The following is a 25,587-nucleotide window of genomic DNA, read 5'->3' on the forward strand; positions in this document are numbered from 1 at the left end:
ATATATAGCATCGCAAATGTGCTTGATTTGTGTCTCAATTGAAAAGACATCTTGATAACGTCGCCATTCAATACTTACTCGCAAACGCTGTTCAGGTCGGTTTTGTTCTTTTCCTGAGCTACTGCGTAGTCCGCAAGACCTTTGCATTGTTTCAGGCCAGACTCAAGCGTGTCGACATTGCACTGGTGACCTGAAATACAAGTCGTCAGTGTAGAGCATTTGCAACGTGAGACAGACAGCGCGAAGCTTACTTTTTAGTCCAACGCTCAAGCTGTCGCAGGTCCAGTTGTATTTGCTATACAGGCGGGCAGAGTAGTACTTCACATCTTGGCTATCCGGCAGTGACACGTGCTGGCTGCTGAAGTGATCGAGCTTCGCTCGTACGCATTTCTGATAGTCCTTCACGCTCCTGTGAAAGAAGGCAAGTTGACTTTTTTCCCCCTCTATCACATAATAATGGTCTCAGTGAAAAATGAAAAACTCACAGGCAGGCTTCACGCATTGCTTTATCTTTGAAATTGTTCCGAAGAGGCCGCTTGACACCGAAAAGTATAAATCCGTAGCATTCTTTGAGCTGTTTGACGATTCCAATCTTGTTTGTAGTCTCGCTGGCTCGTCCTAGTGGCGACAAAAAGAATAGACGAATAATTCATTACCACGAAAAGATGCAGACCTGCTAATACGCACGCGAAGATTTTCAGAAGTTGCAATTATCAGGAGACGGAAGAGAAATTTTGCCAGTTTTCTATTAAAGGTTTAGAGCACTAAACAATTGTATTTTCACACTTGTACTTTCATTACAAGTTATTTTTAGTTCCGAAGCCACTAGAGTATCACCACTGTATGATTACTACTTCGTTGCCTAAACGTATTCACACGACGAAAGCGCTGGCTAACGAGTTGTCTACCTTCTCGTTTGCGGAAGCAAGTCCAGTTGTACTTGTTGTACGTCGCAAAGGAGAAGTGGGCCACCTCAGGAAGAAGGAACAATGGCGATTCCGCAGAGCACTTAGCGGTCATTTTCTGACGGACGCAGTCCTGGTAAAGGCGAGTGCCCCTGCGCAAACGGAGATAAGAGCGATCAGGCGGAGATAACGCGGCGATACAAGGAAGCCATAAAACAAGCGCAGCAAAGTTTCAGGAAGCGCCGCACACGCAGCACTCGCGGCGCTCGCGTGCCGATAGTTTCGAGTCTGTTTACCGTTCGCGACGCACTGTCACTGCGGCTGAAGAAGGGCTCGCGTTATCACTAAACCGCCAACGGCGCATGCGCACTGTTTGCCTACTTTATTGCCGCTGGCTGCAAGCAGCACAGGCCATATCCTGCTGTTACAGGGACTAGAGCGGCTCTCCTCAGTGCCCTTTTCTTAACTAGGGTGGTTGCTTGGGCTAGTTGGTAATTCATGATCAAAAATAATGTACAGCGCGAAGGACAAGGACAGCGACGCTGTGTATTTCGTCTATCGCTGTCCTTTTCTTATACCGAAGAGTTGTTCTTGCGCTGTAGGAAATGGGAAGAAGCAGGCGGAGACGCTGCACAACGAGTCCTTGAATAAAGGACAAGACGCAGGTCTGAAGGGACATGAAATAGGCGGCCTATGTTTAACCCTTTGATGGAAAGCGGTTCATATGGGTCCCATTTTTCAGGGTAACCTTATGCTCCTTACAGCGGTTGCATATAACAACTATGATTGAACGTTTCTTGGTGGTTATTGGTTATAATCATAGTCTTCGCTAGAACAGTATTTTTCCTTTCGCTTAATTTGATATACATGAACAAGGAATGAATGTGCTTTCATTGCCCACTATATTTTGTTATTCCTTGCGCCTTTGCTCAAGACACCACAACGACAAATAAGCATTCTTTTGAGCGAAAACATTTTCTTGCGTAAGAGTAAAGACACACAAAAGGCCTTAGCTTATTGCCACCCATATAAGTTCATTAATGATACTTGAAAAAGTGCGTAAATGAAATGTGCCCGCTTTATGGTGTTAGTCAGGCTGAGCAGCTCAATTTACCATACGCGCAGCGCTATATATAAGAAATAAATAGCCTGTCATAATTTCCAAAAAAGCGACTTTATGAGAACTGTTGTGACAGTGGGCACACCTTAAGTACGATGCGGGCACAGAAAGGCGCTCAGTAAATACAACAAAAGCGTGCACTACATGCATGCATGCTGCTTGCATAGTGTACTATAGGACACAGGCTGCTTCTGATCAATTTATAGGCATCCATGTGGGGATGGAATTGCGGAACTATGACATGTGATGTCTTCCCTGTTCTGAATTGCCTGGGGGAACAATGGGAAAATGTGTCCCCCCTCCCTTTTTTTTTCTCGCATACAACAGTCTTGTCAGATTTAGAATTTAATTCTTCGAAAACAATATCTGATGAAGAACGCACTCGTAATGAGTTACATGCAAACTGATGCGCTTCCTTGTTGTGTCCTTCAAAGGTTTAACGTCACAACGCAACATAGGGGTTGTGAGGTACGCTGTTGTAAAGGGCGCCGTACTAATTTTGACCACCTGGCTTTGGTATAGTTCAACGTGCATCCAAAGCTCGGTTCGCGAGCGTTTTTGCATTATTCGAAAGTGGCCCCTTTACCTCCTCGCGCTCAGCACCAGAACGTCAGACGTAGTCATCCATAGCTGAAGTTTAAGACATGAGGGCATATACAGCTCTTGTTGAGTGCCCCCGTCCTTGTCCTTGGCGTTGCGTTGCAAAAACAGCTTTATCAGCCTCCGAACAGTGCTGTACATTGCACGTGCTCTTCGTCGTGCGACCGCTCCCTGCTGTTACAGCTGCTGTCGTTTGCACTGCGCTATAAACAGTTGGCGCTCTACCAAACAAGCCAGAAAGATGCTTTTTTTTGCTTTAGGTGTTTTTCCTGAGAAGTTTTTCTGTAACGTAATCACTTGAAGCCCTGAAAAAGAATACTGAGAGCGCTAAAAGGCCGCGTGATCTGAAGCCGATATAACCCAGTTTAGGCATAGAGTAGGTCATGCCCATACAAGCTAAACGATATTGCAAAAACGAAGTTCCAGAGGCACTAAGGGTAACATCACTAGTCTATCAACAAAACAGAAATGTTGTGTTCGCACTCTTTCACCAGCACTCATATTCACTTGACCCGCCGTGGTTGCTCAGTGGCTATGGTGTTGGGCTGCTGAGTACGAGGTCGCGGGATCGAATCCCGGCCACGGCAGCCGCATTTCGATGGGGGCGAAATGCGAAAACACCCGTGTGCTTAGATATAGGTGCACGTTAAAGAACCCCAGGGGGTCAAAATTTCCGGAGTCCTCCACTACGGCGTGCCTCATAATCAGAAAGTGGTTTTGGCACGTAAAACCCTAAATATTATTATATTCACTTGAAGCTTTTACAACCGATGTCTGTTATTTGACGACTTTTTTTCAGTCGATTGTTTATGTGTGGGGCTATGTGACCCCTCATGTATTAGTGCCGTGCCGCTGAAGCAGTGAAGCAAAGTAGGGCCAGTTGTCATAAAGCAGTTCGTACGGTATGACGTTTCGTAATAACAGGTGCCGGTCAGTCGCTATAGCTACCATATTATTAGCGAAGGCAAGTGGCAAGTGACAACCCCTTTTTACGAAAGGAAAGCTTCCTGAATTTAGGTCCAGTGTTTACGAGCGTTTGCTGCATGTTGTAGGAAAATTATACTTGCATAGCTGAAGGCTGAAGGCTGTGCTTACTTGCATTTGAGCACGCCAGAAAACATCGAATTAAATATGATTACATTTGCGTGTCTAACAAAAAGAAGAATGCTCAAAATCAAATAAGTCGAAATTAAAACAAAAAAATGAAAAGAAAAAGAGGAGGAAGAAAATAAAGATGCACCCCCCCCTCCCCTAAAAAAAAAACAAGCAGACGAAAAGATCAAAACATACCGCTATTTGAACACCGAAAGTTGGGCGAGTTGGTACGTACTCATGGTCGGGACGTTAGTGTTAGAAATATACCGTTAAAAATGTTCAGTGGAGAAATTGAACATAAAAAAAAATTGAACATCCCATTATTGACGTATTACGTCACACATTCTTTATTTTTATGAGCAAAAAACTTACCGGCATGCTTCACTAAGCTTTGATACGTCGGATATGTTAACGGCATTTGGTATTACTTTCGTCGTCATTATTCCTTTGCAACTGGTGAGTTCATTCAGGAGACTGTTCTTGTTGCAATCAGGGTCTAAAATAAAGAAAAAAGAAGAAGAGGCACGTACAGATGAGAGTGACGTTGCTCAGATAAAAGCTTTTACAGAAGTACCTAAAGTGATCTTTTTACGTTTGCAGAAAACCACATGTATTGCAGAAAACCACAAGTTTTAAGTAAAAAAGGATAAAGGGCTGTGTTGGCTAAAACTGTGTTGGCTAAAAGAAGGTTCGGACGTAGGTAATTACTCACGATTGTCGCAAGTCCATTGGTATTCCTCGTACACGGAATAGGTATAATTCTTCACTGCATCTAGTAGGAGCACCTGACCTTGGTTTCCAGCGCAGCTGCCCGTAATTTCCTCGTTTACACATTCCTGGTACGTGTTGAGTGCACTGCGGATGAGTGAAGACAAATTCGGCAATAAGCAGCGCGAAGAAGCATGCCCGTGAAGAAATATTAGTGCGTAGCGCAGATGATCCTGACTTACCTGCAGGCACGTTGAAGTTTTTCCAGCCCACTTCCAGGGTCGGCATTCGGGATCACTTTCGTTTTTACGTGGTCGCTATAGCACTTCTCCAGTTGTGCTACAAGCTCATCGCTTCGGCATGCTTGTCGTTCTGAAAAGGAGCCATTCAGAAAGCACTCGATGTGACCTTCACGTGAAAATTCATTACCGGGATTCTGTAGCATGCTTCATCGAATGATGCGTTCTTGATCTGAATCCGCAAGTAGTAATGCCCCTGTTGTGACGCAATAGTTGAAAGCAGGCAAGCTACCATTTGCAACATTTTTATTAACTAGTGCGCTGCTGCGCTTATTTTTAGGAAATGCAGAGCTTTAAATACGTTTACTTCGTTTACGAATGCTTCAGAACGGAATGGCGAGAACAACACCTGTGACGCAGTGGTCACCACAACACGACCGAAATGCTGGAACTACCCCTTGATCGTATCCAGCTGACACAGTGACAGGAACTGTAACTATTACAAAAATGGGAAGGGCGGCTATTACAAATAACCTATACGGTTAAAGATCGAAGTATCTGGCACACAAATAATGATGCAGCAGACCAACGTAAAACAACACCGTGATGGTGAAACGCACACGAACGCAGTGCTAACAACAAGCCCTTACTCCAAACACGTGGCATATAATATTGAAGCAGCAACTATAGCTTTCGCTAATTTTCATGCTTGTGTGTGCTCTTGCGTCGTCTCCTTTTCTGTCTCTGTGTTCCCGTGCTACGATCTATCATAATGTTGAACTAACAAGCCCAAGCATCCACAATTCTGTACTGCCTTTGGCCCTTGAGGGGCGACCGCCGCGTAATAGACGGGCAAAAAACTAAAATCACGTAAAAAAGAAATAAAGAAAAAATTGTGGAATTACAATGAACGGGAACTGTCCAAGATATACGTAGCATTATATAGCGGTCGCTGTCGGGCGGAAGGTGTTGTGCGTGGTAATGACGTCCGTGGGATTATGCTGATCTAGTATGCGTTACTTATTTATGTATGCGTTAGGAGTACTAACAGAGAGATACACATATTTACATTTCCGAACATATACATTCCGCACCACCGCCTACCGCCATATAACGCTGTACATATCTTCGACAGTTCCCGTTCAGGAAGGTTCCGCTTAATTTATTTGCGTTATGCCCGGCGGGGCATAACGAAAGCGTTGATGCCGTCAAAGGAAACGGAGGGGGGGGGGGGCGCTGCGCGAGCATGCGTAATTAATGCATAAGTGGCGCATCCTCTCTTTTTGGGTTTCCTTTAGTCACCTTCCAATCTCGCTGGTAAGGTGTTTACCAGGGCGTCCGACATTTGCCATGGTGGCCTTGAGGCTATGGTGTCGCGCTGTTAACCACAAGATCGCGGTATCAAATCCTAGCCACGGAGGCCGCATTTCATTGCGGTGCCGAAATGCAAAAACGATCGTGCGCCGTGCATTGGGTGCACGTTAAAAAAAAACAAGTGGCAAAATTAAGCCGGAGTTCCCCACTACGGCGTGCCTCATAATCATATCATTGTTTTGGTACGTAAAAGTCCATAATTTAAATTACCAGGACGTCCCATACTGCTTGCTATCCCCAATTCTGACCTAGGTTCAATGTCTCCTTTCTACGTATAGGGAACGGCGAAAGCGGAAGGGCTCGTAGAATGTTTTACGCCGGCGCGCCTGTTGATATTACGGACAATCGTTTGTCACTGCACTTCGGATGGCTATCAACCGCGCACACAAAAGGCTCAAACTGCGCATTGTCGCCCTATATGGGGAAAGGAGTTTTCTGGCTTCACATGGATTTTCCGAACGGCTGGCCATATAATGCTACGCATTAAAACGTAATGCGATACTGCCAACATTCTTGGGCCGCTCTCGCAAATGATTGAGAGTGGGGGTGAAATGCGAAAACACCCGTGTAACTTAGATTTAGGTGCACGTTAAATAATCTCAGGTGGCCCAAATTTCCGGAGTTCCCCAATACGGCGTGCCTCAATCAGATCGTGGTTTTGGCAAGTACAACCATCTAATTTTTTATTTAAATGATTGGGGTAATTGCGCTTTCCCCTCTCTTTTTCAGCTAGTGTGGTCGGCGGACTACTTTCTATCATCTTGCACTATCGGTCCACAGATCGACAGTTTTACAGTACGAGCTGATATCCTCGGCTGCAGCATTGCTTAACTCATTCGCGTGCTCCTAAATTTTGTCTTTCACACATTATTTAGCCTGACTGAAGGAATGTTTGCCACAGCACAGCGGAAGCGCGTAAGCACTGGTCTCACTCTGTACCAAGGCTCTTTTGTGGCTCGTTTGGCAACCTTCCTTTTTGGTGCTGCGGCAGCTGGCGTTATAAACAAGCTTTATAGCTTGTTTGGCACAGACAGCACGTTTGCCTTAGCGCTGTTGCCAATCCCGCTTTGCCTGCTGACGTGGCGCAGGCACGGTGTCATAACGCTTTTTCTCTTCCTTCGCGCAATCGCTGGTTCATTGGTCTGTGCATCCGGCGAGCGCATTCCAAAGTTCTAAGGTAACGTGCGGCTTCTAAAGACACAACTGTCAGCGGATATGTGGTGTATTTAGAACGGTCAGCTTATGTTAAGAGCTTGCTAAAATATTTAGAAAAGATTGAGAGCACCGTAAAGTAAATATCCTCTCAGTGCCGAACATCACACTTGAGTAAGGCCAGCTGTTGCAACTTCAAGAAGGAAGGTTGCCAGACGATGCATAAACAAGGAGTTGTACAGATAATAATGTTGATTTTGAGCTTCCGTTGTTTTGTGGCTGCAAGTGTCACGACCAGACGGGATACGTGATATATATATACCAGATATAGTGTACAGTGTATGTAGATATAGTGTATACCAGATATAGAAGCACAGAGTGACGTTTTTTTTACATACTTTGCTGGGTTTCATCACAGCTTAGAAAAATAACCACGTAAAAGATTGTGTGATGGAAATAACTTGTTTAGGCGTTATTGAGCATGTTCCACAGCTTTTAAACCCATATTTGTATCCTAAAACAAGTATTTAAATAACTTTGCTAACTAACTATAGGAACGACTACGAACGATACACTGTTGAGTTCAATCTCCCAAGATGTGCCCCTTCTGTTTCAGTGTTTTTCTGTGCTCGTCTGATACAACAATATTCGCACGCCCAAGCCTACGCTCTTGAAACCTCCGTCGTATACCATAGCAACATTTGGATTATATGTAGTGCGATTCACGAGCTTTTTGGGTACGACCAGATAAATGGTAAACATAATTTTAGGAATTTGCTGAAGAAATGAGTCATAGGCTACCGTTGCATAGTAGTCCCACCTATCTGATAATAAGCTTACAGTACAATGTCACGCATATAATCATGCATTTAGACATCACAAAAAGCCTACGTATACGGCCTACACGTGGCCCCCAGCACGGCCTACAGGTCTGCGAGCGGCGGTCGCGTGACGTCACAATCAGGATTCGTTTGTGTCATCTGCTAGAGTCCGATCGTCGTACGAATGGCCTCCCACAGTGTTTCTATTTGTTTGATCTAGTTCGCTATGCTAGTACACTTCTGACGACACTTTCAAACAACTTTTTTCGGTTTATTCATGGGTAAATGCTTGTAAAGACTACTCAACAATATATTTATCAAAGACAGCGTTTGCACTGCCGGCCGACGAAGCTCTCTGCAGCACGTCGCAAACTGTTCATGCGCGGTTCTAAGCCCTCGCACAGCAGTTAAGGTGACACAGCCTAAACGTAAAAAAATGGGATCAAGCATCTGATAAGAAACTAGAGGAATGTTTGCTGCGGTGCAACAAGCATGTAACAAATGCTTGATGCACCTAACTTCTGCAATATTTACCTTGGATTTAAATCGTTAAAACTTGCTCTGTCACTGCCATTAGTATGTGGTAACACACCTAATGTTCGCATTTGTCAAGTGAAATATGCGGCAGTAGCATTAGGACTGAACTGACACTGAAATCTAGAATCTGCCTGCGCCGTTTGCTCTGTAATAAATTACTGAAAATAGGTTATTTGACACCAATTGTAAGAGCCACTAACTTAAAAGTGAAAGGAGTTGAGACTATTAGTTATTTTCTGTATACGGAAAGGCAGTGGCCAGTACTTAATCGTTTTTAATGCTAAAGGCTCAACTCGGGTCTGTAATTTAAAGAAATAAGTTGTCTGAAAAAAGAAAGTATTGAAACATTGGTTTTGCAAAGGTGACGTCGGTGCTCGGGCCAACTTTTTGGACTATATATGCCTCTGAGACCGTACAATTGCAGCCAACAGGAAGTCGAAGCCTCATTAGTTGCACGGGACACACTTAAATTGCAGAGAACGGAGACAGTAGTAGCAAGCTAATTCCTTAAAAACGCCAGCCTGACAGTTCTTTTAACATATTATTATAATGCTTACATTTGACTATAAAGAACTCATCACGCCAATAGGAGCTTGGTGGAAGTTCGGCAGGCATGTATCTATCTTATATGCATATTTAGATTGCTCAAACCAAATGGCAAGGCTGCTGTTCCATGTAAATTGTAGTGTCAGCCGTAACTAAGTAATAACGGGAGCCTTCACGTTTTGACCAACATATCGCCACCAATGTTTGCACTCTGAATTTGCGGGCATCTTTATTCAAGAAAATGCATCGACGCATACGGGGAACTCCTGCATTGCAAGAGCAGTAGACCCCTTCAACTCTAAATTTAACTTCCGATATCTATGCCTCAAATTTCCACGAGTCGCACGGGTTCGAGAAAAATCAAAGCGCAGTTTTTTATTATTTCTTATTTTCAATAAGCCAAAGACCCTAATTAAGGGTTTTTACATGAGCGGTGGGTGCAATTGTTTGTAGATGATGTTTTCACTGAATCGTTTGAATTGGGAAGTGAAGGAGTGCTGCGCAGCCTCACTGGGCATAACAGGCATGAGAGGAGCATACAGCCGAAAAATCCTTCAGCAAGCACGGCTTCCGCGTACGTAGTTCATAGCATGCACGTAGCGAGTGACGTCGTGGCCGTGGCGCCACTCTCGAGAGAGCGACACTACGACTTCTCACCGCTAATAGGGACACTTGCACCAATAAGTGGAATTACTTCGCTGTTTGTGCGCTGAGCGCTGTGAGGAAGTGCGCTAGCAGCAACTTTTGTCTGACGCGTTAGGCGATCTGTTGCTTGGAAGTGCGATGTGCCGAGCTTTCACGGCAGTGTATAATCAGCTTACTTTTCTGATGAACAGCGTCGCACGTCCACTTGTAGTTCTGCACCAGATCGTGGGTGAAGTACTGCACACGAGGCAGCCGCAGAACGTACGGGCTGCGCGGGCATTTTGCGTTGATGGCTGACGATATGCAGTACTTGAACTCTTGGTATCCCCTGAAAGCAATAACACCGGTGTTTGAAAGCATGTCCCAAGCGATGTCTCTAACTGTAACTCGGAACATTCAATATAAGGAAGACCATCGGAAACATACGTGCACGCCGTTTCAAGTGACGCATTCTTGCTTGAGTTCGCTATGTATGGGAGGACCAGCACATTCAAGAAGCCGAGGCACTCAGTCAAGGAGTCCATGACCTCGTTGCCGTCGCAGTTATCTGAGAAGGGGTCGCAACACGGGGACAAATGCGGTATGTTATGCGAAGAAACTGGTTACAACGCGTATCCCTGTGTATCTTTAATGCTAGAAGGCTGATAACGATTCGGCATACCGGAGATGACTTACCAGCCTGACCCGTCTTACACGTCCAGTTGTATTTGTTGTACAAGTCCCGAACGTAGTGCAAAACATGCGGCGTTTGAGGCAAGACTTTTAGGCCACACTTCAAGTTCACCTTCGAATTCACACAGTCCTGGTATATCGAGACAGCCCTGTAGATGAACAGAATTGTATATGAATGAGGTCGCTCTCAGTAACACTAATATGCGCTTTTTTTGTAGATATGCCGCAGAATCTGCTGAGTATCCAACAAATCACTAAGCACTATAAACGCGCAACACCCGCGTTATGTGCGCTGTTCACTCCCAAGTAAGCATTTCAACCGATCACTTATGGCCGCACACTATGTTGTTTGCATTGTCTAAAATGGCAGCGGGTCAGCTGCAAGCAGTGTTTGAAGTCGATATGAAATTTTCTGAGACATATTTGCAGCTTGAGTTTTCACTTTAACCGGTCATTTATCGCTTGTGCGCTGCATAACCGACAGAAGCACAGAGTGACGTAATTTTTTGTAATATATTGCTGGGTTTCATCACAGCCTGGAAAAATAACCATGCAAAAGATTGTGTCATGGAAACAATTTCAGGCGTTATTCAGGATGCTCTACAGCTTTGAAACTCATACTTGTATCTAAAGCGTGCATTTAGATAACTTTGCTAATTAGTTAATTACCCCCTCCCCTCAAACACTGTAATTATAGGAACGACTACGAACGATACACTGTTGAGCTCAATCTCCTCAGATGTGCCCCTTCTGTTTCAGTGTTTTTCTGTGCTCGTCTGGTATACAACAATATTTACACGCCCTTAAGCCTACGCTCTTGAAACCCCCGTCGTATACCATAGCAACATTTGGTATGATCTGTATCGCGATTCACGAGCTTTTTGGGTACGACCAGATAAGCGTTGGTGTTAGGGCATAACTATTGGGTCTGCCACGCACGCTTGGTAGTCAACTACGGCGCCACGCATTTTGCCGTTCGATTTCGCTACTGCCAAGGGAAGTTATGAGAAGCCTGTCAAGCATTAGGCCAATTCTGCGCGAAAATATGAAATACCTGCCCCTCCCCCACAGAAGAAATATAATAAATAAAAAAGAAACCCGGTGAACACCGGCTGCTATGCATGAGGCATACACAAGCAAAAAGGTACTACTGCACGTTCCTTTGCGAGCTTGGGCACAATCATAACCTCTACGAGCCTATACACAATCCCTAACACGACTAAAATGCGACAATAACACCATTTGTCAACAAGGCTTATTTGAGTATGACGTTTCATCCGCGCAGCTGGCAATATGTAAAGTCTAATTACGACCATGCTCTTACGTGCAGGCTGCGTCTGCCTTCCATGTAGTGACTTCCTCGGGATATAACTCATGGACTGCCGCGTTGAGTTGCTTGGAGCAATTCTCCAGTGGCCCCAGAACCAAAAACGGGTTACACACGGCTGTTTGTCAAACAACAAAAGATGCGAATAAGTTATGGCGTTTAAGGTGTAACACACGAGTTTAAGCGAATCATAAATTAGCACCTTTGGGAGTGGCAGGCTCACATGTCCATTCGTATTTTCGGTACAACTCGTCAGTGTAGTACTTTATCAGAAGAGATTCAGTCACCTCACTGTGATTTGCACACATTCGTATTTTTTCATTAACGCATTGCTGGTAGTGTTTCATAGACCTGAAACCATACGCATTAACATGCACTGAGTATATGCGGCACACGTCGCGCGTGTGCTTCAAGAACAACAACGAAAAAGGAAAAAATGAATAAAACCACAATTCCCAATCGCCCACCTGCAGGCTACTTTCAGCTTTTCGGGATCGTGCCGTGCGCCGGCGTTGGGCATGACTTTCACGTGCATAAATCCCATGCATTCCATGAGTGCTTTTGTTGCAGACTTTTCAGAGCAGTGCGGTGTCTTCCTTATGTGCACAGTTGTCGCTTGGACTGGTGGTGCTAACGTTGTGGTGCTCTTTTTCCCTGACAAACATGCACCGGATTAGGCAGCGTATTTTTCGGATATATGCAAGGGCGCCACTGGGGGTGAGAAGTGGAAAAGACTTACTGTGACGGCAAGTTGAGCTATACTTTGTGTAAAGGCCTCCCGTGAGATCGTCCATTGTGTCGTCACTGTAGATGTTGGTGTTAGGGCATAACTGGCGGGTAGATTTTGTCACGCACGCTTGGTAGTCAGCCACGGCGCTAGAATTATACATATTGTGCAGTTTTCATTAAATAACTGACAAGCAGCTCTGTGGCGAGCAATACTTCATTTCATTTCATTTTTTTTGCATAAAGATAGAGAAGGCCAAGAAGAAAAGGCGCAGAAACGGCTTTAAAGTTTCTTAACCCCCCTGTTACAATAGAAGTCATGACAGTAGCAGTACAGAGGCTTTAACAACAACGCAGGATTCGGATGCAACAATAATATTACAAGTAATACAGCAACAGTAGACAGAACAATAAATTACCCAAATACCGTGGATCAGATGCGTAAGTTCAGCAGCACTCGGTGAGAAAATGATCTGCTCCAGTACTAGCAATAAGCTTAGAAAACAGGAAGAAAAAGAAAAAAAAAAGAAAAAAAATCCAATAAAGCCTAAAGTACTAAACAACGAACGATTTGACCTCTCTAAACGAAAGACTACATCAGTCAATACACGATACATTGCAGAAATTGAGGACAGTTGGCAAAATGCATTTAGGGATTTGATGACCGTAATTAGTCGGTAAGCGTGGAACCTTCCACCGCTCTGGTCCTATTATGACATGCATGGGCACATGTTGTACTAAGTGTGCTGTCAAGTTCCGAGCTATTGCATCTATATTCAGTATAAAGTTTACGCAAGAATCTGTTATGCATTTTGTTAATGTTATGAATAATAAATTTACTAAACAAAGCGTCAGTATGTGCATTGTAAGGAATATTTCCTATAATACGGACCATTCTTTTTTGCGTGATTTATAACTTACACAGATTTGACTGGCTTGTGGTGCCCCAAACAAGATGACAATGTTTAAGCAGTGAGGCAAGCAGAACATTATTGACCAGAAACTTCGCAGAGGAGTGTAAAACATATCTATTGCAGCATACAGCGCCAGTTAATTTGTTCTGTTTTTGCAGAAGACAATTGACGTGTTCATCCCACCGCACCGCAGTGGGATGAGCCCATTAATTGTCTTCTGAAAAAAACTGAGCAAAGTAACTGGCCATTCTATGTCGCAATAGATACAGTAGATAAAGTTTACACCTTTCGGAGTGCCCCTTGTGCCACACAACGATAATCGTCATCTGCCTTGATGCGTTTCCTTTCTTGAAAACGCCGCGCCCGCTACTTTCCTGTCGGGAATGCTATCATGCTGATAACGCGCACGCCGTTCGTTACTGGAAAGTGCCGGGCTCGCAGCTTTAAAGAAAGGAAACGCATCAAGGCGATTATGACGATAATCACTGTGTGGCAGAAGGGGCACTCCAAAGGGTGTAAACTTTTCTTAGAGTGTATGTTCTACCCTCCTCTGCGAAGTTGCTTGTTAATAATTTTCTGCTTGCTTCACAGCTTAATTATTGTTATCTTGTTTGGAGTACGCCAAGCCAGTCAAATCTGCCTAAATGATAATATCAATTGGAGGCCAATCTTTTCATGCTAAAGCGGTATTTCTAAATGAGAAAAAGCAGGTCTTGTCTCTTGCCTTCTCTTAGATCCAGCGAGCGAAAACACTTCACATGTGAAGCTTTGCCCCTATCTCCCAAAACTGTTTCGTGACATAGAAGTAAAAAACGATATATTTGCAGCCAAGACACGAAGCTTAAAACTTTCACGCGCACCCTTGTGTGCAAGACCAACGCATTACACAGGCAGCACGCCTAGATAGCTATAGGAGGTGAAAATGTCATTACCTGATGAATTTTTTTACATTTCCATTTGCCTTCGGCCGACGCGTTTAGCTTCGTCTCGTTCGCTGTCATGAGTGACTGGTGCACATTTATATCGGGCCCCCAACTAAGGTTAGCCAAGCTCCTCAACAAAAAAAAAGATATTTTTTTTCGTTGAAGAGTTTGGCTAACGTTAGTTGGTACACATGGTATGAATCCATACTTTGCATGAACGACTTCCTTAATCACGGCTCCGTATTTTTCTTCACACCTCCCACGTACTTAAAGCAATGTGAGCAATGACGTACAATCGCAGCTCAGCCTCGCTCTCGCATTGTTGAGGTCCGAGATTCGGAAATAAGCTCAACACCGGTGACCTGCGTTACTCACAAACATGCGAGCTGCTGCTGTTCGTCATCGTCCGGTTTTTCCATGTTGGGCAGGACAAGCCAGGTAATGATCCCTTTGCAGCGCCTCAGTTTTTCTGTGACAACTTTCTCGTTGCATTCTGGAACTGCATGTAAAAAAGCAATGAGCTGAACTGTTCGACCTGGAGATGCCGTGACAGTCCACACCTGGTTGTGTGTCCGGACGGCACACGGATGCGTGCTTGTCCATAACCTGGTAGAGGTACTGATCCACTGCAGTGCTATTGGCAATTCGTGTTGCGTTCGTAGCGCATGACTCCATTATGCCAGTGTACACGCATGTTCTGTAGTCCTGGAGGCCTCTGAAGGAGACAAATAATTCAGCAAGAACAAGGATTGATAGATGTCATTCTCTCTTGTGAGCACCTGACATCTGATCACTTTGTAATGCTGTCGCCGAAACAAACGACAGTAGCAGTAACCAGATAAAAATTGAAAGGATCCCTGAACCCGCCTAGGGCTTGGTGAACAAACATAGTCCGCGGGTAACATATGCTCCTGTAAACATCTCAGCCAAGTTTTGAAGTCGTGCTCGGCGCGTGGAGCTCGCAAGCGTAGCGCGAAGTCACCTTTCTCACTCTTTTATGGACGCTTCATTTCGTAATTTAGCAGATTCACATACGCGGCTACTATTTGCCAATAGCTGACATCAATATGGAAGGGTGTTTGGATCAGTGTGGTTCTTCCTACTCTTATTGTGTATATAAATTTATTGATAGTCTAATAAGCAGGCTGAAGGGGAAATATTCCTACGAATTTTGATAATAAACACTTACTTCCGGAAGAAGCCGACTGTTGCCTGCTCACACTCTCGTCCGCGGCTGCCCACGTAAGAAACCCTGCCTATCGGCGTCGTGGACATCGGGTCTCGCTAATTTCGACTAGTTTTGAACTCAACTAGCCGCGAACCACGCGAAACTTAAGGTTAGCCCACATGTACGCTTGTCAGCGCCCGCTCACTCCTGGCGGCTCCTGGTTGGACGCCTTGGCACACCTCGCTTAGTATGGAGCTATTGATAGCACTTAACAATGCGCAATTTCGATGTGGCTGCTATCCGTCGGTCAAGGTGGTGCAGGACAAAGCCGGTTCGCACCACGTAGCACGGCCAGACTGTAGCTTATGAGCGCGTGCAGGCACTCAAGCCCTGTCGTGCACAAAGCACACGCTGCGCATACGATTATAGCTGTATGTGGCTGTGACCTGCAACGTAGCGTAGATACCGCAGCCGCCGCGGGGTGCCGCGACGAATTTGGCACGTCGTAGGCGCCAAACTCGGAAGTAGTGGCGTCTACGTGAACATCCAAAATCAAATTTGAACTGTATGCTACGGCGAAGTTCAGTAGGTGGAGCGTTGTGGGCACGACTCGCTCCGCCGTAGCCTTCGCAGTGCAAGGCATTGAAGAAAGAGCGGAAGCACTGCGAAGGGGGTGTTTGATTGCCAATAACTCCGATTCTGCTGAACGCATTGAAGTACTTTTTGCGGCAAAGTATTTCTGAAATAGTTTATTTTATCGTTAAATTCATTTATTATCCCTTTGATAAGATGTAGTTAAGGGCCCGTCTAACTTACGATTTCTTAGTTTTATGTCACATGTGAAAACGTTTACTTGCATTCACATGATTTGATGAGGCCGAGAAAGAAAGTGTACAAGATAAAATAATGATGAATAAAACAGTGTTAAACGAGCTTCATATACCAGACCAGTGTTGTAGAAAGACGGCGTTTGTCACGCCGCACAGATGCCACAATGAACAGCATATATGCAGTAAAGCCTCATGAAGTAAGGCATATTCTAGAGGAGTGAAAAATAATTGTCACTTACAGACATGAATCCTGCATTGAAAATGATAAGGCCGCATTCGGTTTGACAATGAAGTCAATGAACCCTCGACATTCCTTCAGTTTCTCCGTCAGAATTTCGGTAGTGCAGCCTGAAAGTGCCAAAATGAAATGTTCATTTAACCAACAAAAGACCGTAGTATACAGAGTCCTGTCTTCGTGTTTTTGTCAAAGGTGTGCTTACTGTTTTCTGGTGTACTAACGCATGCCCACGAATATTTGTTGTAGTATTCTATCATATACTTCAGGACTTCAGAGTTCTGCGCGAAGACAATTCCATCTTCACAGAGGCCTTTAATTGAGTGCATCATGCAGGTTTCGTAGCTTTTCAAGTGCCTGTGAAAAGAAATGTAATGTACGATATTTACCAGTTCCCGTGTTCAAATAAGGACGTGCGCGGAGCTAAGGCACTCACCGACATGTTTCTGCAACCTCCACGGACGAATGAAAAACTGACACATCTTTGGCCACCAAGACGTCAATGATGCCAGCACATTCCACCAGACTTTTCCCTATCTTGGCATTGCAGGCTGAACCTAACGTGAAAACGAGAAAGGAGCTTCGTAGCAGAGAGGCTTTTACTTTCATAACTGAGTGGACTAACCTGATGTGATTCCCAGCTTGCATGTCCATCTGTAATCTTCGTATACGTTAATTAACTGTTTGAGTCCGTCTGATTCCATGAGTTTGTCATACTTCAAGCATGATGCCGGTATCTTGGAGTTGATACACTGCTTGAATAGGTTGTTATTCCTAGCCAAGAGACAGTCCGGACACATTCAACACTTCGCACTACGTCAGAAAAGACAAAGGCAAACTTACTTGCAAGCCGTCTTAAGAAAGGCGACGAGTGTATTATCTTTTGTGAATGGTTGAACTTTGACCTTAATAAACCCAAGACACTCCTTCGCTCGTTGATAGAGAAATCTTGCGTCACATTTAGGGGACACCTCAACCACAGGCTTCACTAAAAAAAGAAAAATTGATGTTTCAGCAGGTGCAGAGAACTCTGGTCATTAATCTGTCGTCATATGACACGTGCTTCTTGGTTACAAAAGAATAGCAAAGGGCAGTACGAAACAAGAATGAAACAAATTTTTATTTGGTGCGTTTTCATATTGAAGGTGGCGTTTGCAGAGCACGAAATGCTTATAGATGGCACCCATCTTTATCAGTAACGTTTTCACTACAACGTGTCGCCGATATCACCCCCAACGGTGCATGACCGACCATAGGGCAAAAGAATTTCAGCACTGCGTGAGGCAAGGATATATCTGGCGGTCTACCCACGACGTCACGGGGCTCATCCGAGCCATAGCAGCAACATAGATGAGCTACTGTTTCTTCCGATGGGGGCGGCGCATAAAGAAGTACGGTCGTTAGAAAGACGACAAAGTTTAAGTGGCAGATGTATTTATGGTCAAATTTTGTGGTTGTGAAAAACGGTGCTGATTACGACCAATAAACCTGGACATGAATGTACTACACGCTGCAACAGGTAAAGAATGCATCGACTTCTTGAGCGGGGGGGGGGGGGGGGGGGGTTGTGACGAGCTCTTAGGGCCCTCCCCTCCCCCCTTCTGAACCCGCCAGTGGCTGCTGTGTGGCAGCTTCATTATATAAAGAAAATCGTCGTATTTTTCTGAGAATAACAGTGGATACAGTATGCATTTTCAGATACAAACTAAACAGCCATTTTTAATTTCGAGATCGGAAATTTGAACGTCACAACTCATTTGTGCCTCCGCCCTCATCGTGAAAACACACTATGACAACACATGAAAACAGAGAAAGCGAAAACACTTACGGCCTTCGCAGGTCCAGTTGTACTCGCTATAAAGTCCTTCTGTGACGTTGTCTAGATTCACCTCTGCTAGTAAAGATTCTTGAAAGCATACCGAACGAACCGCTTTAATTGCGCACTCTTGGTAACGGCGGACACCTCTGCGAAAAAAGAAAAAAATGAAAGAAAAAAGAAACGGTATCATAAGCATCACGAGAAAATTTTTCTTGCACGTATTACTAACTTTAACAAAACAAGACACCCGCCGTGGTTGCTTAGTGGCTATGGTGTTGGGCTGCTAAGCACGAGGTCGCAGGATCGAATCCCGACCACGACAGCTGCATTTCGATCGGGGTAAAATGCGAAAACTCCCGTGTACGTAGATTTAGGTGCACGTTAAAGAACCGCAGGCAGTCCAAATTTCCGGAGTCCTCCACTACGGCTTGCCTCGTAATCAGATTGTGGTTTTGGCACGTAAAACCCCATAATTTAAACAAAACAAGACAGAGTAAGGTTACGGAGTACACTTACTTTTAAACAAAACAAGACAGAGTAAGGTTACGGAGTACACTTACTTGCATGCAGCAGACAGCATCTCCTGGGAAGACTCGTCAACCAGAGGAATTACTTCCGAGGAAATTATCGACGAACATTTTTCAAGGACAGAAGACATCAGTTGGAAAGAACACCCTGTACCTGAAAGACAAGAAGAATGAAAATAGAAGTGGCCGTCTAACCATGACGGTAGCTATCTTACCGTTCTCATGGCAAGTCCAGTTATACTTGGTGAACATGTTTTTCGTCATTTTGTTTAATAGATCAATGTCGAATACAACGGTCGGGCAAAGTGTATTTCCATGGTATATCACGCAGTCTTGATACTTTTTGTTTCCCCTGTAAGATATGGCACAAGATCAGCGATCTTCATATAAAAAAAAAAGAAGAGCCATTCGCAGGTCGGCTCGAGAGATTAATAGCTTTAACCTGCATCGTAGCCTCTATGATGCCTTACATATGCGGTAGGTGGCTGAAGACGTCAGGTAAATAGGGAAAGCAATGTTGTAAATGACGTCGACAAATGAGAGCAAAAGAATCAAAGTTATTAAAATGCGAAGCATTTCTTAGGCTAATTGGAGCCAAGGTCGAACGCGGGGCCGTGCAAGTTTGTCGCCGATGCAACCCCATGCGGTCGTTCGATGGCCGCTACTGGCTCGGCTCCTCCGTGCTCGAAAGCGAACGGCCGCTGAACGAGCCGCCGAGACCAAGCGGCGCCGATTGCAGGACCACCACTTGCGGGACGCAGTGGCGGTCCTCCCAAAAGCACTTCGTCGAAGACGAATTTGGCGGGTCGTGTGGCGTCTGCGACCTACTCTGGTCGTGATCGTATACGTCGCCGGAGGGCGTCGCGGCCCGCGCATGTGGCGGTCCTCGACCCAGAGTTTCCACGTGGCGCACGTGGAGCTTTGCGCCACGTGCGGGGAAGAAATGCTTCGCATTGACTTAGATAATCATCAGGGAGGGTTTCTGCAGTAATTTCTTTAAAACGCTTTCTTCGTTATAAACGGCCAATTATCAATTGGCTGCCGATATTAGCGAACAAACTGCCATTACAGCTGTACATTCAACAAAACTGTCTAAGGCACTGCTTATCTTCATGTCCAACTGACGCGTGACAGTACCCGAAATGACGGTGCATTTACTCACTGGCAAGCAAACTTTAAAGCCTTTTTGTTGGTGTAGTTGGAGGCGTAGGGGATCACGTAGGACTGAATTTGATCTTCGCAGCTTTCGATAACCTCGCTCAGTTTTTCCACAGTGCACGAGACTTCTGGAAATGTGAAAACGTGCAAAAGAGCGCTCAAATGATGCTCGTGAGGTCGCCAGGCTGGCAAGACGTTTTCTTACTTTGAGGCTCGCACACCCAGAAATGCTTGCTGTATGAGCCGGCTGTTGCATTTTGTAGCCATTCTCGAGTGATCGCCTTTTCAACGGGGCAGATCTCAAACGCTTTTCTAGCCATGCAGTCTTGATATTTTGTCACGTACCTGAAAGACGAAGCAAATAACTTATCGTACATTGACAGCTCTAAAGTTAAACAGGAGAGGAGGCTAAAAAAATTGCTCGTCCTTACACGCATGCTATGTCCATAACCTCTTTGGATGTCGGAAGCCGTATATTTGGAATTACTTTTTGCACCAGCAACTTTTGGCATTTGTTCAAGATATCGTTGAAGTTGGCAACAGAGCAGTTCGAAACTGTTGGAAAAACACATTGTTGCGTCATGGAGCCCTACGCGGAAAAGAGAATATAATGAATTAAAGAGAAAAAGAAACTCACGGTCCGTTGTACAGGTCCAGTTGTACTTGTTAAAATTCCCTCCCGTGATGTCAACTAAGACGTTGGCATCTTCCATGTCGTCGTGAGGACATATCTTTTTACCTTCGGTGACTATACAGTCCTGATAACGTCTGAACTCACTGCAAGCCACTGGGAGCTTCATGTCAAACACAGAGACATGCGTGGCGGGTATGACTGTATCCTCTAATATGTGACTGCAAGTAGCCACTACATTCTCTGCATTTTCTGGGGTGCAATTCATAGCTGAAAAAAAAATGCGGTTATGCTAATATAATTGTGCACGTTATTCCATGAATATGTGATATGCCGGAGAACATGCAGGATAATATTCCTGAGTGACCAGTCCTTAACTTTCTTGAACATTTTGGGAAAAGCAACGCGATAACGTTCTTTAGAGTCTTAGGTTTATTTAAAACAATCCTTTTAATTTTGCGGTAAGGAAATTATTCCTATATAAGCTGTAACGAGAGCAAAATTTAATTTAGCTGTAACTACCTGTAAGTGTGACACAACGCGTCAACCATGTAGAAAAATGCGATTTTTTTAAGCGTTTAAAGTAAGTGTAAGGGGCCCTGACATGAATAAAGAATGTGACACAAAAGAAGCTAACTGTATATTGTTGTTCGAAGGTGTCACTGGTTTTGCATCAAACTTGCCTTATTTTGTAAATATTTTTGCCAAGAAAGTAAGCAAAAGTACACAGCAGAAGCTATGTAATCAATCAAGTTGTGAAAGAGAACAAAAGGGAAATATTGATTGTTGTATTATCTTCTGAAAAACTCAATTGACCGGCCCTATAAAAAGCACCAGTGGGGAAATTAGCAAACTTGTGAAACACCACGTACTCATAAACCAGCGGCAACACCTCCGCCAATAACAATGAAGGTGTAATGCAAGGATTCCTTTTGCTCGATTCTATTCTTTTATTAGCAAACACCGTTCACGGCCGGCCGATGCTGGTGATAACGTGGTCGGAATGCCACTCAGACCACAGACGAACCGCGAAAAATAGCAATAATCGGAATAGAATTGTTGGCATCACACCGGCCAAGCAGAGTTTTTAAGCAGATAGTGTCAAATGGGCACGCAGGAAGTTTGAATTTTACAAAACGCCATATATTGCGGAATCAGGGAATTACAGAGCAGGTCAGGAAGTTTTGTCTGGAACTCTTTTCGACCGCATGCAGTACGAATATTACAACGACTCACTTTTTACAGAACATGTCCAGCTGTATCGCGTTTGCACTTCACTGGTTATGTTAGACAACGAAATTCTGCCCAGGCGTAAGTCTGTGGGACATTTCGCACTCAGAGCAGAACTGACGCATCGCACGTATTCTCGAACACCCCTGCGTACAAAGTGACTTGCTGAAAACTGCACTCCAAACAGACAAAAACATGTTAGGCGGACCGCACACATAACTTAGATGCGAGAATTCGTCGTTAACCCTCCTTTAGGAACGCGTGAGTCACTTACTCGCAGGAATTTCGGAGCTGCCGTCGGTCATGTAGGTTTATGTTCTGCAGTATTTTGGTGCTAATAATATCGGAACAACCGTCGACAGCAGCCTTAGATTCTCTCTTGGTGCATATTCTCCCTGTAAGACAAGGCGGGAACATACATGCGATTTGCATAAAATGTATTATAAACGCGCGTTATGCCAGTTTGCTACCTTGTTCCGCGCAAGTCCAGCTGTACTGATTGAAGAGTCCACGAGTCAGGTTTTGCGCAGTGTCTTCGTCTCTGAAGTTCGTGTGCGGGCACACCCCGGGACCAAGTTCCACGATGCACGCTCGGAATTTCTTGTGGCCACTGGCAGATAAGGGATTAATTTGAATTAAGCCTAACGAACACCCTGTTACAGGAAACTTTACAAAGAATACAACTTTATCTGCATTACCAATGCACAGCATAGTTGACGAAACCGCTTATGTTTACGTTTTTTGTTTGATTCTAGTGAGACTCATTAGCAAGCGTGAATGAATAGAAAGAAAGCTCCCACATAGTCATAGAAACAGTCCACTTCTATCTGGCTTCCGTCGTAAAACTATGAGTCGCCAGGAGTGTACGTGGCTATCTTGGTATGCATGATTACTCGGAACAGGGGAAATCATTTAAAAATATTTAGGTTCGCTATTTCTACAAAGCCTGAAATATTATGCTTGTGCCTTTGTTTTTATAAAATTAATTGCTTTAGTTCTCACATGCTTGAAGGAGCATTACCATGGAGAACGGAAAGTTCCTCTATAGACATTCTGTGCTTTTCATTATTGAAATAAGGACTAAGTGCACCGGAAGCTTCGATAGATATGTGTGCTTTACAGAGGTGTCCGAAATTGAACTTCTGTGACGGATAATTTGATTTGAACAGGGGAAACTTGGCAAGCTTTCTATTAATTACTGCAAAATCCAGGCAATAATTAAAAGCCACGCTCCAGAAGCCATAAGACAGTTTATCCATTGAAGTTGTCAGAATCTGTTACACATGAACATTTGGCAAAAGCTGGATATAATAACTGTCATCAAGTCTGGGTACTGTACCAGCTGAGGAAGGATAGCCTATTGCGCCGCTCATCCATATAGAAACTGCATGTTAACACATTAACAGATAACTTTTCTTCAAGCAGTTAGTCAGCGAAAATGTAAGTACTCCACGGCAGCAAGACAAATAGAAAGAGAGACTAGAGCAGATGTTGGGAAGAGATGCCTGCCGAAAGTTCTACCTAAAGATATTTTCCCCATAAGAGGTCATGCTTCGAGCCATAGCCAAAGGGTAAAAAGAATAAGAAAAGAAAATAATCATTACAAAATACGGTGTTTAAAGAAAGAAAGCACCAGATTTGGCCTTACGCTCACTCTTAATCAAAATGCACGCCTTTGGTCGCGTTATTCTTTTTTGAATCACTTGATGAAGCCAGAAAAAAGTAATAATATAAATATAAATTCTTAGCACGGCCATGAGATAGTGTTCTTTCAAAAAGAACGTTGCATAGGTAACAAGAACTTTCGTACCTGCATGCTTCTTTAAGCTTTTCTGCGTCCTTGGTCATTTCCACGTTTGGAATGACAACGTCGGTTATTATTTTTGCACACTGAGACAAGACGCTCTCAAACGCACTGGTATTGCAGGCTTTGGCTGAAAACAGTTGACAAATTTTCCTCAGAGAATTGCAGCACAACGCAGGAGGAAAAAGAAAGCGCGAATAAATTTTGCAAATAAAAATGGCACCGCACACTTACGAGAAAACGTGCACAGCCACTCGTACTTCGTGTACATCCCGGACGTTAATTCATTCAGGTTTGTGACGTCAGGAGCGCTTACAGTGGGGCATAAAGATTTGCTACCTTGTAAAATGCATATCTGATATTCACGTACGTGCCTGCAGAGGTTAGAAAAAAAGAGAGAAAGGAACAGGTGCTCAAAAAAGAAAAGAAAAAAAGAAAAGAAATGGCAGCAATCTGAGGCATATAGCCACAGCAGGGATGCACCGGAAACTGGGCGCACACGGTGCAAAAAAGATATTGGAAGCTTACTTGCACAATATTTCCGCCACTTGAACGTTGGATATTCTGTCCAGATGAGGAACAACGTCAACTTCAAGGGCCTGGGTGCACTCGTGAATGTTCTTTTCTAAATTTGCATTCGTGCAGTTGCCAGCTGGAAGCGAAAACAATATTCACGTATCAAGTTCACAATGACAAACGAAACGACCATTCTTTTATTGCGCGCGCGCGCATTTGTGTGTGTGTGTCTTATGTGTGTGTGCGTGTGTTCGTGTGTGCGTGTGTGTGTGTGCATGCGTGTGCGTGTGTGTGCGTTGTGTCTGTGGCTTCACTACTCACATCCAGTTATGCAAGTCCAGTTGTACATCTCCACGACTCTTGCTGCATCGTTCAGCAGTTTAAGCTCGCTGAGGGACTTGTTCGGACAGAAGCCATTGTGGACCTCGATAACGCAGTCTTCGTATTTGTGCAATCCTCTAGAACACAAATAACAGAGCAATTTAGATTTATGAACAATGTCATTAGTCTTATCTAGCGACTGGTTAATTTATGTTCGCTCACTTGCACGCTTTGTCGAGCTTAACGTCAGCGGAACCGTTAAGAGCGTAGGGCTTCACTCCTGTTTCCAGCAGCGAGTCACATTTGCTCAGGGCAAACTTCAGCGTTTGGTTTGTGCACCCTGGAATTTTGAAGGGTTATTAACAGTAGTGTCATACTGAATTCCACCTAGAACCCTCTTACATACAGTGGCAACAAGAACTCGTTCGCATGACATGAACCATAGCAATGAGGACTAAACGTATGAAAAGGTAAGACAGGCTCAACGTAAAAAAAGAAAAATGTTGACAGCTCGTTTATAATGGCAGTCCTTGTGGATATTGCGAGAGCCGCAATTAAGGCTGGCCTTACACACTCGATGCGACTTGCCCAAAGCAAGGACCGTATATCTCAGAAAACCGGAAGGTCAAATTCATCCAGAGTGATTAAAGGTATCCGAAATTAAACCGCAAAAGCTTATCACCCTTTAACACGAGGAAAAATGAGATATTTCCAGCCCTTTGCTACAGGCAGGGATACGACCCTGAGCTTACCTTCATAGTTGCAAGTCCAGTTGTAAGAATTAAATACCTCTTGCGTGATTTCTGACATATTGCTTTGTGAGTATATGCCTTCAATCGGACATGCGGTGTTCATTTCATTGACACACGTTTGATATGCATGTACGCCCCTGAAAATGGTGAATTGAAAGATAGTTCTGCCGTTACACTTTGCATTTCAAAGTGCCAATTTCCGCTATGGAAACTAGGTTCGCTAAACGCGGCTTACTCGCCTAAGTCTCTGAGATGCGCCCGTAAATTCGGTTTTAAAGAAATAACACTGCGG

The 25,587-nt window shown here is 44.3% G+C and overlaps 1 protein-coding gene across 2 annotated transcripts in view; it reads right to left on the reverse strand.

Moving 5' to 3' along the window:
- Window positions 1–25,587, reverse strand: part of LOC142563836 (uncharacterized) — an 88,107-nt gene that overhangs the window by 50,271 nt on the left and 12,249 nt on the right. For both annotated transcript variants that reach the window (XM_075674504.1, XM_075674495.1), the window contains exons 17-53: window positions 25,296–25,432; window positions 24,766–24,883; window positions 24,544–24,680; window positions 24,235–24,358; window positions 23,941–24,080; window positions 23,713–23,836; window positions 22,373–22,512; window positions 22,177–22,297; window positions 21,909–22,048; window positions 20,679–20,942; window positions 20,473–20,596; window positions 20,247–20,386; window positions 20,046–20,169; window positions 19,099–19,235; window positions 18,917–19,037; window positions 18,366–18,502; window positions 17,381–17,525; window positions 17,163–17,311; window positions 16,974–17,094; window positions 16,743–16,894; window positions 16,542–16,650; window positions 14,865–15,019; window positions 14,680–14,803; window positions 12,481–12,617; window positions 12,209–12,395; window positions 11,944–12,092; window positions 11,739–11,859; window positions 10,418–10,563; window positions 10,169–10,289; window positions 9,919–10,070; window positions 4,671–4,800; window positions 4,433–4,575; window positions 4,093–4,216; window positions 909–1,057; window positions 486–618; window positions 252–409; window positions 79–190 (exon numbers count right to left, since the gene is read on the reverse strand). In XM_075674504.1, the coding sequence (XP_075530619.1) occupies window positions 79–190; window positions 252–409; window positions 486–618; window positions 909–1,057; window positions 4,093–4,216; window positions 4,433–4,575; window positions 4,671–4,800; window positions 9,919–10,070; window positions 10,169–10,289; window positions 10,418–10,563; window positions 11,739–11,859; window positions 11,944–12,092; window positions 12,209–12,395; window positions 12,481–12,617; window positions 14,680–14,803; window positions 14,865–15,019; window positions 16,542–16,650; window positions 16,743–16,894; window positions 16,974–17,094; window positions 17,163–17,311; window positions 17,381–17,525; window positions 18,366–18,502; window positions 18,917–19,037; window positions 19,099–19,235; window positions 20,046–20,169; window positions 20,247–20,386; window positions 20,473–20,596; window positions 20,679–20,942; window positions 21,909–22,048; window positions 22,177–22,297; window positions 22,373–22,512; window positions 23,713–23,836; window positions 23,941–24,080; window positions 24,235–24,358; window positions 24,544–24,680; window positions 24,766–24,883; window positions 25,296–25,432 (5,145 nt within the window). The remainder of the gene's footprint in view (window positions 1–78; window positions 191–251; window positions 410–485; window positions 619–908; window positions 1,058–4,092; window positions 4,217–4,432; window positions 4,576–4,670; window positions 4,801–9,918; window positions 10,071–10,168; window positions 10,290–10,417; window positions 10,564–11,738; window positions 11,860–11,943; window positions 12,093–12,208; window positions 12,396–12,480; window positions 12,618–14,679; window positions 14,804–14,864; window positions 15,020–16,541; window positions 16,651–16,742; window positions 16,895–16,973; window positions 17,095–17,162; window positions 17,312–17,380; window positions 17,526–18,365; window positions 18,503–18,916; window positions 19,038–19,098; window positions 19,236–20,045; window positions 20,170–20,246; window positions 20,387–20,472; window positions 20,597–20,678; window positions 20,943–21,908; window positions 22,049–22,176; window positions 22,298–22,372; window positions 22,513–23,712; window positions 23,837–23,940; window positions 24,081–24,234; window positions 24,359–24,543; window positions 24,681–24,765; window positions 24,884–25,295; window positions 25,433–25,587) is intronic.

Source organism: Dermacentor variabilis, chromosome 1 (assembly GCF_050947875.1).
Source record: "Dermacentor variabilis isolate Ectoservices chromosome 1, ASM5094787v1, whole genome shotgun sequence".
NCBI lineage: Eukaryota > Metazoa > Arthropoda > Arachnida > Ixodida > Ixodidae > Dermacentor > Dermacentor variabilis.